The 18117-nt window shown below is 48.0% G+C and overlaps 2 protein-coding genes and 1 long non-coding RNA gene across 3 annotated transcripts; 2 read left to right on the top strand and 1 right to left on the bottom strand.

Moving 5' to 3' along the window:
• Positions 1-571: 571 nt before the first annotated feature.
• Positions 572-1709, top strand: LOC120898751 (replication stress response regulator SDE2). Its single transcript, XM_040305029.1, has 2 exons — positions 572-771; positions 851-1709. The coding sequence occupies exons 1-2, from the start codon at positions 679-681 to the stop codon at positions 1529-1531; spliced, it is 774 nt and encodes a 257-aa protein (XP_040160963.1). The 5' UTR covers positions 572-678; the 3' UTR covers positions 1532-1709.
• A 246-nt stretch (positions 1710-1955) lies between these two features.
• LOC120898752 (myophilin) lies at positions 1956-18083 on the bottom strand. The gene is made up of 2 exons (XM_040305030.1): positions 17744-18083; positions 1956-3761 (listed from the first exon to the last, which is right to left on the bottom strand). Exons 1-2 carry the CDS (start codon positions 17795-17797, stop codon positions 3249-3251), a joined length of 567 nt encoding a protein of 188 aa, XP_040160964.1. The 5' UTR covers positions 17798-18083; the 3' UTR covers positions 1956-3248.
• LOC120898753 lies at positions 10674-13607 on the top strand. The gene is made up of 2 exons (XR_005738698.1): positions 10674-10899; positions 11014-13607. It is a non-coding gene; the product is annotated as an uncharacterized LOC120898753 (long non-coding RNA).
• Positions 18084-18117: the final 34 nt, after the last annotated feature.

Raw genomic sequence — 18117 nt, 5'->3', positions numbered from 1 at the left:
AAGTTTTTGAAGAATTTGGATAAACTGCTTAATGAACGCGTTTATTACATCTCAAATCAATAATCGATCGAATCAACTAATTGCGCTATATAGCAGCATTAATACACAACCGACTACTAAAACGGAGAGATTGTTCTATTGTATGGCAGTTTGGTGGGGCGAGGGTGGAGAAATGAACGCGTGAAACAAGGTATATTTCCAAATGCTGTGAAAAGTAATAGAAACGAGCGATTTTGACAGTTTCGCGGGAGGAAAATTGTAGCGAATGCAAATTGGGGCGAGAAACAATAGGAACCATATAATCGCTTGTAATAAATGCTTTACATCAACCTGAGGTATATGAGGAATAAATAAAAATCCTATTTAACAAACAGCAGCAGCAGCGTTGGTTTGTGTGTTTTTACTTTAAATTATCAATACAAAGATGTGTTTTCCATTATGAGGGCATGTGAGCTTTGTTCGACGTTAAACGGTTTGCTGAAATGTTTGAACTCCCGCCGAAGTTTGCTGAATATCAGCAATCATTTGACAGTTCAACTGTCAACGGAGTGTCCAACTCGTGAAGTGTCGACGAACCCTGCAGCAAACGAAACTGCGGAATCTAAACAAAGCTCTACAAATAGTGACTGCGTTCGCAAGAATATCGCGATTTAATTCGTTTTTCTACAATAAAACAAAATGTATTCCATTGCATACGGTTGTGAGTTGCTGCAGTTGCCGGTAGGAAGTGAAGGCGAGTGCAACATACCGCTCGCAATCGAGCGTTGGACGGTAAGTAAACCGTGTGCGCAGTTCCAGCTTCGGTGATGATGAAATTCACTTTGGTACCTTGTTGTGATCTATTTCACAGGGTCTGCTACCATCGGAGTACTACTGCACCCAGAACGGACGCCGTGTATTAGCCGCCGATCATGGCAATCTCGTTCCGGATGTTCCGCTGCGCGTCTGTGAGCGACTTCCGGGCGGAAAGGGAGGTTTCGGTTCGATGCTGCGAGCCATCGGTGCACAGATCGAGAAAACCACCAACCGAGAGGCTTGCCGGGACCTGAGTGGACGCCGACTGCGCGATATCAACGAGGAGAAACGGCTCAAAGCGTACCTGGAGAAGCAACAGGAAGCGGAAGACAATGAACGGGCCAAGGCGGAACGAAAGATTGCGAAGCTGCTGTCCAAGCCGAAGCACGAGTTTCACGATAAAGAGTACGAGCACGCTCGGAGTGAGCTGGTTGTGGCGGCCGACGAAGCGATCGAGGAGGGATTGCAGAAGGCAATCGTGCTGGAGATGGAACAGGCGGTGAAGGATGCAGTGACGGCTGAAGTGGCTGTAACAACCAAGACGGCTGCTGACACTCAGGCCAAAGACAGTCGCAAAAGGAAGCTGCCGGATGCGAAGTCTAAGAAGGCACCAGCTAAGAAAGGCGCTCTGTGGTTAGGTGTGGGAGATCTGAGTTCTTCCAGCGAGACGGATGACGATTCAACGGACGAGAGTAGTGATGGCGCGGTGGCGAAGGGAAAACTGGCTGCGGTGTGAGATATTTATAGGAAAATGTTATTATCAAATCATTCACCATTTTTTTATTTGTATCTTTTCTATACTCCCTCATGTAGAGATTAATTAAGACGAGAATATACGTTACGATGTACATAAAGCTGCCGTTGTAATTGTGTAAAGCTTGTGAAGAATAAAAACAAACTATTAAGAAGGATAATCACAGATAGTTTTAATATCATTCTGTATTTAAACAACGAAATATTTACCTTTTTCGGATTCTGTAAATCAGTTTTAACGTCAATCCGTAGCTCAAAAGTAACGCAAGTGGTTTGTGTCTTGGAAAATCCACCAGAGGGCGCCACGCATCGCGCGAGAGAATTTTGCACGTGTTCGCGCACGTGCTGCAGAGTTTAATTCCTCCACCGAAGTACTTTCAGCATTATTTATAAAACATTTAAACACCTTTTTTTGTTCTTAAAGTTCTGGTTTATTAGGCAATAACTTATCCGTTTACAATTACATTTAAACAAAACATATATTATTGTATACTTTCAATAATTTACGACCTTCGGTGCGTGGTAAATGATTTCACAAACTAAAACACAAGAAAAACGCAAAAAATAAATGGTTCAAAGCCCTGGATGAAAAAAAAAACGCGAGCTCAAAAAAAAACAATTTATGCCGTTGGCTTCGGGAAGCACATTCCTATAATCATTCGCCCAACAGGGCTTCATCGCAAATCATATTTATGCTTAATTTTGAACAGCACGATTTAAGGGCTAAAGTGCATATGAAAAGCACCCACAGTCCAGAGTGAGATGCACAGTCGCTTCTAATTCGTCCCGTGTCGTGTATGTGTCAAATGATGAACAAAAACCTCGGTCATACCGAGAAGGAAAAACTAAGCAACCATGGCAGAAAACGGCACATCCTTTTTGCTTCCCGAGCGGGTTCGCAGACAGCAGCGGGATGTGTCCGCAATACAACAGTGTATAATTACTTGCGCGCCTAATGGTTTCCGGCCTGTCTAGCCGTCCGTCTAGCAAGTGGTGTGGGGCGCGCCTTAAACGCTAGCTACCTAATTTGTCCTCTCTCCTACTGTGAATGTCGTGATCTACCGTTCATATATGGGTTTTCGCTTTCTTTTCAACAAGCTCTACGGAATGTGTTTAACAATGCCTAATCTTTATATGTGTTTGAATATCTTTATCCGTTTTTATATTGTTTGTTTATGGAATGCTAACGACTCTGACTACGATACGGAAGCTTGGAAAATACCTTTTTTTGAGTAGAGGTAAACGTGTGTATAATATTAGACTCACGGAAGAGCACGGTTTAGTAAATAATGCTACGGGCACCGTGCCATCCCCCGTCCTACCACTACTGCACGAGCTACACACTAAGGCGGAGGGAAAAAGAGTGTCTCTCCATTTGCTAAGGCGCTATCGTTTCGTTTACTTTTCTTTTGTTAAAAAAAGAGGTACGTAATTGCTATAACTTGTATCCCTTTTGCGTTTGTTCCTACGTTTGTAACAAAATGCACTTTCTGCTTTCTGGAATGTGAATTGTGAATTAATTCGTTGGCATCCTGTGTCTTGGACCTTTTCCCGCTCACCCCCCGCGTTTGATTAGGTCGGTATGCGCACCAGAAGAAGAGGGGTTTTTCTTTTTCGGGTCGATTTAACGTACTACTACACGCCCCCCGGGAGTTCTTGTGAGTTGTTACGACGCAAACACACACACACACACTAGCACCTTACATGTGTCTGGTGTTGCCAAAGTTGATGCCACTCTGGGTGGCGCCCTTGTTCGAGCCGTACTGCAGCGAGATGACGGTCTGGCCGGCCCGCAGCTGCTCGTCGCTGAACTGGCGCTCGTTCTTGTCCGCCTCCTTCGGGCCGATCGAGGGCTTGCCGTACTTGCCCGCCTTGCGCCCGAGCGACTGGACGCAGATGACGACCGAGTTGAGATTCTGCCGCTCCCACAGGTCCACGCTCTGGAAGGTTTCCTGCGGCGGCACGCCGAACTTCTTCGCCGCCTCCAGGAACGCGGAGATGTTCTCCATGCACTTGAACGCCATCTTGCTCGTGTTGACCTTCTTCACCGTGCCCGCTTCGATAGCGTTCGCGAGCGTGCACAGCACGGTACCGTCCTTCAGCACCTCGAAGAAGTTGTCCATATCGCCGGACGTGTTGATCGGTTCGCCGGTCACCTCCTTGATCCATTCCAGACATTCGGCGGCCAGCTCCTCGCTGTACTTGGAGTTGATCTGCGAAACGAGTACCGGAAATAGAAAACGAGACAGACACCCATTATTGCTTGCCCTTTTTTTCCTTTGATACAACAAAATAGCCGCCCATGTACGGGTAAGAAGAGTGCGTGTGTACATGTAGCCGCACCCTTGACCCTCAAATCACCATGACAACGGAGTGGAGCGAGCCACTCAGCGCTTATTTGCAATGCATTTGTTTTGTTCCACCAAGGACACACCTGCACCTGTGTGTGTGTGTGTGTGTTTCACCACTTATGGTAATCCTCGTTCCCTTCCCCTCCGGTGATTGTGATGATTGACAAGGCAACGGCTGGAGCTCATTATGAGCAGCATTGCATCCGATTAGAACAACATGTGCGTCTGATGTCATTGTGAACATTGCAAACATTGCAAGCTTTAATTTGTTTGACAAACACAACAACCTCTCAACACTCTTGTTAAGTTAGATAGATTAGTTAGAAGATAAAGCAACACGTCATAGAGCGCAAATCGAAAGCGCAACCAATCAACACTTTTATGCAAATTGTCGTGAGTAACCTCACTACCAGTTTTGCATACATAATTGGGTGACGGGCAGTGCAAAAGATCAAGTGCGATAAATTCGGATCGATCGACACATGTGGTTGAATTTCACTTCCCATCAGGAACGACCCGAGACCCCCACACAGCTGAGAGGAGGAGTGCTAATTAATTCCAGCAGCAATTAGCAGCACACACGTGTTGCGCCCATACCACACTACCGGTATTGCCGGATTGTGATGGCGTTACTTTTGTTTTCGAAATTCCCATAAAACACACGGGCGAAGGCGAGAGTGGAAGATGAACGGGCAATTTCGCACAGGAAAAAGCAACCAAACCGGAGCTTTTCCTTCCCGCATGGCTGTTTCGATACATTCCGGTGATTAAACGTGAGCCCAGAAGACACACACACACACTGTGTGCATGCAGAGAGAGGTGAGGGCCGTCCTGGGTCTGGGAGAGCAACTCCGGGCCGGGCCGGGGAGGAGGAGTTGGATGTTGCTGTTGCCTTTTATGTCAGGCGAACTTTTTCCTTTGGCGTCGGCTAGATGTCGCCAGCGGATAGGATAGAGAGTCGGACGGACGGACACGCAGAGCAAAGCGACGGTTGTGTTCCGTGTACCCTTTTTTGGCCAAACGTTTAGATTATAGCTAACCAGCGGCTGGCTTGCTGGGACAACCTTTCCTACGCAGCCCCTGTTTTCCTAATTTCCTCCGCTGCGCTGGCGACAAGCTTAACCTGGAGAGATGGAATGTCTGAGGGTGGAGGAACGGGCACTTTCATTGCTAATTCAAATAGTGCTAATTCACAAAAAGAAGAGGAAGAAGCGTACGATCGAGATCGCAAGGGGGTACTACACTGTAATCCCCCTGTAAGAAGTGTCCAGAACTGTAAGACTTCACTTGACGCGGTTGACGTAAGACGCGGAGGAGCGAGAACGTGCTGTGAATTTCATCATCGAAGAAGGCGAGGATCGAAAACAAAGTGGAAAGGGAATCTGAACAAGTTTTACCATTCTGCTGGTGTAGCACACTACACACGTACACCGCATTAGATCAGACGTAATCCGGGGGGAAAAGGGAGAAAAGAGGGCGAAGAAAGTATCTCATTTTATTGCAAAGATCGCTACAACACTCAGACATTGGACACAACTCCTCGAGAGTAACACGTCAGCCAACCATATAGCCACTCTGTGCTGGTAGTAAACCTTCGGTGATTTAACTCTCCAAAGCCCAAACCCGAAGCAACAAACCATATTGACGGCGTTCCGTTTAAAGATTCTTCCATATTTGGATTTAAAAAAGTACCAACGATCGATGATGGCGGTGATGGTGGTGACTGGCTGGCAGAGACGCGCTGGTGGAGAACTTGTTTCGAGGACCGAGGTCTCGCCGGTTGTCCCTGGTGGCTGCTGCACTCTCGCGTTTCTCTGTCTCTGTGTGAGTGTTTTTGGAGGGAGAAAAACCTGTTCCTCCACCGTAATAGCCGGCAAACGATGATAAAACCGAAAGTACACACAAACACACCACACTGCAAGGGCGGATACGAACCGGAATCTTCCAGAAATTGAAGTCTTGCGTCAGGATGACTAAAGACCAAGGGTGCTTGGGATAGGATGCTAGGTGTTAGGTTATCTTCTTCCCATGAGTCACATACACACACACACCGGAGATCGAGCAGATCAACCTTGGCAGGTAGGAAAAATGATCGATACGACCGAGAGGCGACGCAGGCGACCCGGCGACGACATTGTAGACTTTCCTCCTTGCCCTGTCTAAATATGGCCATGCGAGAATCGATCGTGATTCCAGCGTCGTTGCGATCGGTCGACCGTTCGGTTGGTTGGGTTTTAGCCTACAGAGCAGAGATATTGCTGTTGCTGGTGCTGGGCAGGGTACTTGTATCACCCGTGCTACACTAATCCGATGTTCCGAGTCATCGGCCAAGGCACACCAGAGCGAAACACTGCCGAAAATGGCGGCTTTTTGACGGGTTGAAGGACACACACGCGCTGCAGAGGAGGTGGTGTGGGTTATTCAAATATTTCGCCAATGACTCTATTTGGCCCTCCTCTCCAATGGTTTTCGTGCCTACGCTCGTGTCATTCGTCATCTTCTGCTGCAATAATAGGTCGTGGTGAGGCGTAAGGTGAGGTGGTGTCCGCATTCTAATACCAATACGGACACAAAACCACGTCATGAATTGAGCAAATCGAATCATTGTTTCGGAAGTGACGAAAGGACCGTTTCATTCCGTCAGTACCTCAGCGTTGATGTTGCAATCGGATAAGCGAAAACGGTGGTCTTACCTCCGTTTATCGGTTTACTCATCGGCGGAGAATTTTGGACATAGATTTGTGCGCTACGGAATGTGTGGCCCGTTGTTTCTGTGTTCGATAAAGATGGGTGTGAGTCACCCCAGTTGTTGTTGTTGCATGGAAGCAATCTGAATTTCTTTGTTTTGGAAGCAATTTTTATGAACTGCCAGCAGACAAATGTGATGTGATCGAGAATAGAATAGCCGCCAGCAGCTGTTTTCGATCGCAACTCCACCTCCAAAGAAAGAATATTCTCCAACCCTAACAGAACCCCAACAGAAATCATTCATTGTCGGCGCAGCACATTCTCGAGCTTCGTTCGTAGCGGGTGTCATAAACCTTTTACAAACGCTTGTGTTAATTACGGCCACGGGATAGTAGCAGCAGATGGTGGTGTTGTGCATGCCCCTATCGCTCCGAAAATGGCTCGTAGCCTCATAAACGGCCTCTGTCGACTTCCAAGTGTTTTTCATGCTCCTCTTCCACCGGCTACTACTACCACCCATTCGCGGTCGCGGTGTGTTGAAAACTTTGCATTCAAATATGGCAACTTCCCTCCTCTCACGCCGCCTTCTGCTTCGTCCTGCAGATCATCGCCCCTTCCCTCCTCAATGTGCGATCGCCATTTGGGTTTGACCGAGTTTTCGAGCCACGATCCAGGTCACAACCCGATCGCACCACGGACGGGAGGACAACCTTTTTGGGGCCTTGCAAAGGGTGTTCTGGCTTGGTTCAGCGGTGACTCCCCAATGTACAGACACACTGCAGGGGGCATTATACTGTTGTGGGGATGTGTCTAGTCAGCGAATCTACACACACCAGTCGGCCGTTTGGGACTGCTTGCGCGATCACCCCCGTTGTGGCGTGCTCTAGGAGCAGTGTACTGCTGCTGTTCGGGCGCAAATGCCGATTCATCATCGTATATGGACATTATGTTTTTGCTGTGTAACACGATAACACCGCCATAATGCGAGCTAGATTAACTGCGCTGCACAGCACACTCCTTGATGCACCACCTTTTCTTTAATCGGAGCCACAGCGAGCCAGCCAGCCAGCCAGGCCAGTTCGCTAATGTGTTCGCTCCAATGACAAATGGTGCTGATTTGTGCGCGAAAAGGCATGGCATCCGGCTTCCAGTAGCCGTCCGCCGAATGAAACAACCACACAAAACCAGTAAAACCACACCGAACCATCAGTAGAAAAGCCACACAACAACCGGAGTAGATCATCTTTCCTGCTTCAGGTGTTTGTGTGTGTGAGAGTGGACTCTCCGAGCGTTAATGTCTAAAGCGAGTTAATCTTCTTTGTGTCTCGCTACTAATCTGAACAGGATATGCATTTCTCTCAGGTAAGGTTAGAAAGTGTAAACAGCCCCCACGAAGCGGTTCGTAATTTGATCACACATCAGCACTAAGTAATAACCAGCTAGCATCATTTTCCACTAAAGCTCAAGCTTCATTATCGTGATCATAAAACAAATGTCTTTGAGGTCTTACGCAACGGTACCGTAACGAACAATCCCTGCTATCTCCGTGGTCCATCTTATCCGGACGTATTACACTGTACTACACCCATACTCATCGGGGCAAATACGAAAGCCATAAAACCCCGTAGGACCTTATTTGTTGAGCTAATTGTTGAAACAAATTGACTCTACCAGACACTATCATCGGAGCCTGATCTGGAGGTGAAGTGCCTTGCCTCGTTCGATACGATGATAAGAGGGCGCGCAGCAGGGCGCAGTGGATGGAGTGTGTTGTGGGTTTATTGATTGGCGGGTCTTTATTGCCACTCCATACGCGAATCATGTGATGAACGGTTTCCCTTTCTTACACACACTGCACTGGAGCGAACTGCATCGTTCAAGTGTTTCCTGTGCCATAATCATCCTATTCCACCCTCCGCCAAGTGCGAAGAAATCAATTTTGCTTATGCTTTCGGCTCCGTGACGTGCAAATGATGTTGTCCATCCAAAACAGCAATGAAAACAAATGGCAATCGAGTTCAATTTCCTTCGATTGTCATCACAATTGAACGGCGTGGTGAGGACGGAACACAGCCACCGCCTTTCTATCAGTGATACGTATCTCGCTGCATGTAATACTGAAACAGTGCGCTCCCAACGCCTGTCAGCGATCGCGATCGGATGATTTATTTGGGGCGAGATACTGCGGCAATCACAAAAATGGAAACCAATGGACGGGTGACATCATAACAATCATCTTTAAGCAATGTGCCTAAAAATGTGCATAAATACTTAATTTTTAGTTTCACAAAAATGACCCAGATTTAGTCTGGGTCCGGTCTTAACCGGTTTATCAGATCGCATCCGAAGAAGACCGCCATTGCTGGGCGAAGTTTGAGCGCTCAACAATTGCTAACAAACACACACACACAGCCGATCTGTAAAGCAATATTCTTCAGCGATCCGACACTCTCTCTGTCTTCATCTCGGCGTCTCAAATCACGACACGAACGGTTTTTTCGTGAATGTTGCAGAATCGATTTGTACACGTCATTGACCACGGGTGTACACCACACCACCACCGCGTGAAGGTAATGATAATGATGATCGCAGGAACAGTCAAGAAAGCAGAACCAGCAAAACAGACAAACCACCTCCTGTGGGCCCTAGGCAGTAGTGGCAGTGGGTAAAGATCACCAACACGATCACCCGTCGTCAACGAGGGCCGCCCGGAGATCTCTTGCGAAGGAAACCTGAATATCGTTCCTTCCAGAGGGACACAAACGGTCTCCACCGAAAGATGGATAAAAATGGGTCAAATAACTTGTTTTACTTTCGGATTCCGAGCTATGGAGCATTGATTTTTGTATGTGTGTGTGTGTGAGCGCAATGTTGTTATGAGAGAGCAGAGCAAATGACCGAAATTAAAAATAATTCCACAGAAAAGGTACACCCAAATTGTTTCTTAATGCTACTTTCGGGTGGTTCACGATGTTAAATGCCTTTTTCAAGTTCTGATGAGGTGCATCATTATCTCATCAGTTGATGGTGATCATCGTGTTTCATGCTACGAGTTGCGGTCGATAGCAACTTATCATCAAAACGGCGCAATTTCTGATGATACCATTATCTATTGATTTAATGGTGTGATAATGTGGAGGTATGTGCGGCAATGATAAGGTACGAATGTAGCAAACTTCCATCATGCAGCTGACGAATTGTAAAGCGTACTTAATTCTGTGGACTTCAATATTTCCCCCCACATCTTCGATCGTCAAGATCACACTTCTTCAATGCGATCGTATTAACTCCACCGCGTTTCTAGCTCTCACCACCTATCATTCTATCTGTCAGAAGATCTGACAACAATTATCAAATGCCAACACCACCACCCAGCTTCAAAGTGGTGATCCGCAAAGGCGAACGCTGGACGATAAGGATAGGAGGAGGAGGAGGAGGAGGAGATGCAGCGGCAAAACTGGAATTTTGATGCCGCAAAATATTGCCTCCACCACCTTTTGCGGATGGACACAGGACGGCAAGATGTTCAACGCTGCTTCTTTGGGGCGTTGCGAGACGAAACTAGCACGAGACTGCCAAATCATTGCGTTTGATTTGATTTGGGTGATCTTTCGCGCCCTTCTCCGCCATTTGCCTGTTGTGGGCTTCTTCCTTTATGTGTCCATTCGCACACTGATCGTTGTACACGTTCAATTAATCTTAAGCTACCAGCAACAACAACCACAACACAGACAAGGTTACGCACTAAGGCTTAACATCAACTTTACCCGCTTCAAGGCAACGAAATTGCCGCGCGTTCGGTTGGGGTAGCAGCGCGCGTTTAGCAACGCGAGTGTGCCAGATCGATCGAAATCTTCTCCAGCAGCTGCCTCGATAAACAATAATCAGACCCCGCCACAGGCAGCAGAAGCAACGAGCGATACATCCCTCTGCGTTGACCGCAGACACGACGTCATGAAGTGTCTATGGAAATGATTCATGAAGCATCACCACCACTGTACTGTGTGTGTGCGCGCAGGGTCATAGGAGCGCGCGCAATACAAAACACGTGCGTTGATCATTAGAGTAAGAGAGACCGTCGTGGAGAGCCTGTGGAGGACGCGTCTGTGTGGACGACGTAGATGTGATGTGGATGCAGGAATATTCTAGCACTTTGTGAAATCGAACCATTGTGTGTTTATCACAGTGGAGCAGTGGAGAATTCGAAACGTGGTCTCGCGTGACGCCCTGGATGCAGCTGTTTATTGGCAGTAAACATTCACACCTTATCACACTCAACAATGAGTTGTGGTCACAGCAGTTCCTGCCCTGGGTAATTGGTTCAGTGTGTGGTAGTTGTTCACAACGTGATACCGATGTAGTGAGATTCGTACCTATGAGCAAGTGTGCAGTAATGTTGTTTGATGATACTTTTACACTCTTGCAGGTACTGAATGTCCATCCAGTCGGTGGAACTGATGCGTCAAGAGAGTAAACAAACTATTATCCCCCGTTCAAGTGACGCCGTTCTAACGCTGATAGGCGATTGGATGACTTCATCGCTCGAAATGTTCTCCACAGGCCCTCACCCTCCATCGGGGCGCATTTTATTGAATTGTCGATCATTGCAGGGCACGTATTTGGCGGTTTCAATTGCAGCACTAAGCGCTGAGTTAACTGTCTAAAACCATTTAATGGTAATGTCCCACTGCTTATCTGCTAGAACGGCCACCCTATACAAGTGCCAGTACAGGGCTGAGTACTGGCTGGAGGACGTGGTCGTCGTCTTGGCACTGGAGCTTATCTATGGTTTATTTTTCCACCCTCCGTGCTTCGATGGTTCATTTAGTGAGCTAATGAAATCCATAACCCACCGTTGTCCCGGGCTTGGTGACTCCCCGCGTCTGGCTGGAATGTGTTGACAGAGGGGAACACACACCACACATCCCCAGTATCGAGGGGGCCTGAGTGCCAGACACCGTGAAACCTTGCAGTGGATTTACACCATTTACTGTACAGCTCGACAAGGGCTGTTGTTGTTGAGCTGTAGTGGTGACATGTACAGGTCCCCATCCCCCGTTGAGTGAGCACACAAATTAACGACAATCCTAACACTAATCACCACGCTAATGGAGAATGTTCTGCACGGCTCACACACTGCCATGGTGCCACACCACCGAAACGGAACCTTTTGGTTTCAATATGAAGAATAATCAATTTGATTGATTGACCCACATCTCTCTCTCACCAACTCAGTGTGTTGGCGTGGCCGCGGGTGGTGTGATGGGTTCGTTGATTTGAACTCCCCGTCAACAAAACAGAGATCCCAAAATATGGATGACTTCACAGTGCGGCAAATGATCTCATGCACACAGAAAGACAGAGCGATCACGTTTTCGCCGTAGCCCTACTCAGCGAGAAGCCTCTCCGTTCAGCTCGCTTTTAAGGGCCGATGATAAGCGACTCACTGACGAAGCGAAAACACTCCACTGGTGGATGAGTTGGGTGACTGGAGCTAGCAGCGATCCAGTTACTGCAGTGCGTGAATGCTCCGTGAAATCCTCTCCTCACACAAAAACGAGCCGCGGAAGGAAGTCTCTGCTTAACCGAACCGAGTTGATTGATGTGACATGGGAAATGGGTGCGTGTGTGTTAGACCCTACACCCTACACAACCCCCCGCAGATGACGGTGTATGGCAGTTTGCTTTTGCTGCCCGCACAGGAAATACGTCATCATGAACGCGTTGGGTCCAACACGGCACGACGACAACTCCTGCTATCTTTTCACATCGGTGTATGTGGAACCGTTGCAACCGGTGCAAGCGTTATCTTCTTTCCCTTGTAGGCTAGGCTGGGGGCTGCAGAGAAGGTGCAGACGGGCCACGGCCGGAGAACGTGAGTAAGTGGGCCTGTTCGAGCAGCAAAAGGGAGAGCACCACACCTTGTCGTGGTTGGCGCGTTGGGTCCAATCGATAGATAGCCGCTATCAGGAGCGTTCCAAATTCCATTAGTCGGCGAAGAATGGCGTAGAAAGAGCCAATGGAGATATAGGAAGGTGAAACGAGCGTCCCTTAGTCGCAACGGGGGAATGAATTTTGAAGCTTCCCAGACAGGCGGAAACCGATCGGATTAAAGTATTACGGACAAGGCAACGCAGCGTTTGGGGCCAAAATAAAGCAACCCAATTGACTCATTGGATTTCATAGTGGCCCTCGACCGCCTAACACACACACCTTTGCCATTGAACACGGCCGGCGCCTATCTTTCTCGGTCAATAGTAAACTCTTTGCTCGATTTTCTCCTCGATTTAAAACATTTATCTACAATCTTCGACATCCAGGAAAGAAAGCAACGACGACCACGACGAAAGTGCTCTCAAATATAATTAAACCAGCTGCCCCAGCCCTGGCCTAACCTAGCCGACCGAATAGAAAGCAATTAATCATATCCTACCATCCCAAACGGTACTCGCGCCTTGCGGAAGTTCGCAAAAGCCACAACAAAAAACCCTCACAAGGGTGATCATTCGAAGCTCAGCGTGTCCATGTCGATACGCGATTGAAGGTGCCGAATGTTTTGGCGATTTTACATTTGGCGCTATTAACTTCTCCATCACGGACCATCATCACGGAGATGGGGGATGGGGGGAGAGAGTAGTTTGGGGAGCACAATAATTAATATCACATGCTAATGGGGGTAAAGGGAAATGCGCTCCGACGTGCGGGGTTCGGTAGGTTAACAGGCGTGTAAATGGATATATGGAAGCGATAGGACAAAGGTGGTTCAGCGGAAGAGTGGCGACGACCTCACCTTACAAAAGGGTGGCCAGGCAGTTTCTGCACTAAATGACCCACTTTCTTAGGCGTTCACTTAATCGACACTTAATCACGCGTGCACGGAAGCTGTGGAGTGTAGAGAGACACGTCTTTGTGTGCCACGGGTACATTGTTTTGGAATTGGTGATGAGTGCGATAAAGGCAGATAACATCAGCAACTCCAAACCTCACGTTACAAGAAACAATAAATCAGATTTTATCCAACCATCTTGATTTACCCCTTTACCTTACTTTACTCGAGAGAAGAACCATCCAGCGCAACGGGATCACCGGAAAGATCCTCCACCGAAGCGATCGTGCACGATATTGCTGAAGAACTCTTCCAGCAATAAAAGTATCACCATAATAAACCTTCCCCCAACGAAAGGAAGAGGGGAAAGTGGGCCCGTGGCTTGTGAGGACGCTGGTTCGGGGTTCAGTTCTTCATGTGGCGCGGCGAGTTAACGGCATAAGCGTCACGCATCAATTCATTGTTTTCGGCTTTTTGAAGAGAACTGTTGTTTGGACAACAGCAGACAGTTCGTATGTTAGACGCGTAAGCGTAATTGAATGCATCCCTCAAAGCGATGACTTGACTGCTGATGTACAGTGTGCGTTTCCGGTGCATCGTTTCGTGTGGAGGAAGTTCCAGGAAAAAAGCAACGAAGAAAGCATTTCCAGAACAAACGCCCAGAAACCCACATAAGATCAGGCCATCAGGTACTCTCCCTAAGCTCTATATGCCTAAAACGATTGTTTCTATTATCAATTCAGTTTATCAAATGCAAAAGTTCGTGTCGTGGCGAAGGTGCTCGTGCCAGCCCGTTTTCATGACCCGCCAGGGTTTTCCACATAAACCTTCCCTCTTTATCGCGTGCCACTCGTGTTGTTTGGCAGCTGAATGGACTTGGGGACTCGGTTTTGTGGGGGGGGTTTGTATTTAAAAAAGAGAAGCTCCAAACAAACAAGCTTACGGGGGGGGAGAACACGGGTGTAATTCTTGAACCGGTTAATGGACGCTTTTTGTTAAGCGTTCTGCTAGTATAAAGCAAACACGAGCACACTTTTTAAAGCATTTCCTTTTACTACTTTTTACCCTTGCCCACGATGCGTTGCCCATGATAGTTGACCACGGTGCGTAACGAGGGAGGAGGCTTGCGCCTCGACGACCCAGTCTCCCTAGTTAGACGTGTTGGCGGTCACCATCTTCACCGTAAGGCGCGCTACAGCTCTACTGCCAGGCAAGGTCTACGCTGCCCGGGTCCATGTCACCCGTGTTTTGTGGTGCGATGTCAGGGCTTATTAAAAGCAAAACTCATCCCCTGCCCCTCCGCCACTCCAGTTAAGCCATTCAAACGAAGTCAAGGTTTGCTATTTTCAAAGCGGGCGGCAGCGTAATATGGTCAGCTTCTCGTTCACTGGAAGTCATCAGAAATTCTATCTGGAAGCACCACTTTACTTTCTTTCCATGCTGCTGTCGGTCACCCTTCTCTCCCGTTCTCACTGGACGAATGCTTACTGTCCTTGAGCGCGACACTTGAGATATTATCCCACGCTCTTCGGAATAATCACTGTTGTGTGTTGGGGCGAGGCTTTGTTTCCGCTACCTCCAAGCCGTTGCTTCGTTTCTCGTCAAGCTTTAATCGCCAACGTTAGCCAAAGCGCATGGCAACCATCCCCCTCCTCATGTGCTCCAAAATGTGACGGTGGCGACGAATACACACAGCGGCTTAAGAGCATCTCAAAGTCGAAACATTCATATGCGAAAAGGCATAAAGGTTTATGTGTGTAGAAGTGTGGCGTGAGTCATCCAACGCAGCAAAATTCAATAGCGTGTAGCATTTGCCCATTCGATGATGACCGTTGGGCGATCGTTCTCGCTGGGTTTTTGAATTCAAACTTCAACCGCTGAAGCGTGCTTCAGTTACCATGGCAACCACGCCACGTTCCTCGGCCGGCGCAAATGTTGGCGTCAATCGCATGATGTTGGAAGGTAAAAATTGAATTATTCGTCGTTTTTCGTTACAAAAACGATCATTATCTTCTTTGTAGAGGTAATATACTTTAATATTTAGGACACGATTGGCGTTTTACTTCACTGCAAAAATTCACACACACACTGGCACATTCTGGTTCACCCTCTGCCATGTACGGGTATGTATGCTTTTTGTGAGGTCTTCTTTGCGCGTGATTATTACTTCGCCCGGTGCGCGGTGTTTTTTTTTATTACCTTTCCGAATGATTCGCGTTTTGACCAGAGCGAGCCACAAGGAAACAAGGACGCCAAACATCCGTGTTTACAGAGACGAGCGTTATTTTGAACGTGAAGCCCAACGTGAAGCGGACGTGACACAAAGGGAGGGGGGGGCAAGCAAAGTAACGATCGAGTGGAAGGAAGATGACATCATCCGGGGCTGGTTGCGCGTTCGTTTTTTTTGCTATAGAAAATATGATGCCTTCTTTTGCCCGTCAGCATGAACGACTTTTTTCCGTTCGCTTGCGCGGCAGAAAAAACAGGCGCGGCCAGCAAATACGATAATATGAATCCCCGGCACACCTCACCCAAGGCAGCTCCAATATCCACGGTGTGTTGCGTTCCGATTTATTTCCGCCATATAGAGAGACAGGCAGGCACAACAAGGGGTCCCCAGGGTCAACTTTCCTTGCGCCCTTATCCTTGACTTTTGTTTGCCATCGCTTGTGTGCGTATGAGCGAGAGATGTTTTTTGATACGCAAAGAAAAGGGCACACAGTAAAATGGGAAGCAGAATCGGAAGTAACTTGCCAGAAAGGTTGGGAAGCAATGTGAATGTCTGGAATGTCCGACCAAGACACATTAATTCGGTGCAGGGCAAAGGAATTGAAACGAAAACGAAGCACAATAACCAAACTGCAGGGCTAAGGGATAGGGGGGTTCGTCTCTTTCGCCAACGAAGAGCTGAGGGGAATGGGGGTTTGCAAAATCAGCTACCCCTGAGTTACCCAAGCGAACTGTGCTGCGGGTTAAATTTGCAGCAGATGCTCGCTTTTTCGGCTAATTGAGAATTAATTGCATTTGTGGGGCGAAATGCGGTCAGCTCTCTTGGTGAGAGCTACTAATCAGCATAATGGAAAACACATTAGTTTGGGGCAGCCAAAGATATGATGTTCGTTTGAACAGAAAGAGTATAAATGATTGTTAAAACGACCGCACGCAAATATATGTATGACCGCTCGAACGTTTTGCCCAACTGGAAAGGGCGAATTTAGGGGTGCAAAGCAAGCCCTAAACTGGTTTATGGTTTAAGTGCGTTACGTTTGGCTGATGATTTCGTGTACGATTTTGTATCTGTCGATGGACACGGGAAGGCGAAGTGTCGTGATAGCACTCCAAAAAGCTTCCTCCCGTTTATGGCGAAGAAGGTGTGGCGACAGGGGCCCTCTGTGTCTTCCTCCTAACTTTGATTGATTGCTTCGCATGAGCAAGCATATTTCAAATCATGCGAGTGTGTGACATCCGCCTATAAAACGGAATGTGTTATTTTTTGCACACAATGGTGGGAAAATGCGTTGGTGAAAGATTTCTTAATTGATCGTGTGTGTGTGTGTGTGTGTGTGTGTGTGTGTGTGTGTGTGTGTGAGCGTGATCGTACGCAGCTCTTTGCACAAGTGCAATTTTTCAAACGCTATGCTCGTGACGGTTAGAAAATCGGTTATTCAAATTGATGTGTTCGCTGAACACGAAACACCAGGGTCTCTTATATTCTTTGCACCCCTACGAAGACGAACTAGTCACAGACACACACACACACAACCCCAAAGTGCACGGCCCCGGTCGGACACGTTGCGTTCTTTCACCGGTAAAAAACGGGTCAAGTAAGGCAGCGAAAAGCATAACCAGACAGAGAGACAAAATAAAAGCCTATCAGCGGCTCGAGGCGAACGGGTTGACCAGAAAGACCGTGCCGCACCTGGTGACCGAAGGCCAAGGCGCCGTGCGCGGAAGGGAATATCAGGATGGAAAGCATTCCAATCCCAAGTCCCGTTTCTCTCTCTCTCTTTGACTTATTTGCTGGGACGGTATAACAGTCTTTTTGTTAATTCCCGAGTGGGTCGACCCGAACAGAGAGAGGCTGGTGGCGGAATGCAGATTGACCAAAACGGAATTCCTGCGCACGTTTGTCTTGTTGCATTTGAGAGAAAGCCGGTGGGGTGAAGAGATGCAACCGTCTCCCACGCAATGATCACTCCCGCCCGAAAGGGCAGGACGAGGAGAAGAAGGTGGAAGAAGCAGAAGGGAGAACGGGGAGGAGGATCTGTGTGGGGTCGCAAAGCAACTGACGACATGCACACAACCAACCAACCAACACTGACACACTCACCTTTCGCTGAGCTTCGGCGGCGAATCCGGATTTCGGTGCACGATGCGTCGACATGGTGGTTCTGTGTTGTGTTGTTGTTGTGTTGTTGTATTGCACTGCACACAAACACACGGGGATGTCTGTTTTTTGTTCTGTTTAATCCGATTCCGGAGAAGGGTATTCTACTAGTCGTTCGGTAGAACTGCGGGGTGGGAGCTTGCACGGAAGGCAGTGCGGACACACGCGGGAAACGGTCTGTCTTGTGCGGAGAAGCGGTGGTGACAAAAGCGCAAACACTACGAGCGGAGCGAGAGAGAGAAACGTCCGAACGCGAACACGGCACTTGAAGAATTGAATAGCGGAACACGCACCCGAGCCGACCGAAGCCCGTGCAT

The sequence above is a fragment of the Anopheles arabiensis genome, chromosome 2 (genome assembly GCF_016920715.1).
Source record: "Anopheles arabiensis isolate DONGOLA chromosome 2, AaraD3, whole genome shotgun sequence".
Taxonomy (NCBI): Eukaryota; Metazoa; Arthropoda; class Insecta; order Diptera; family Culicidae; genus Anopheles; species Anopheles arabiensis.
Note: the sequence above shows the minus strand (reverse complement) of the source record. Positions and strands in the feature narration are given on the sequence as shown.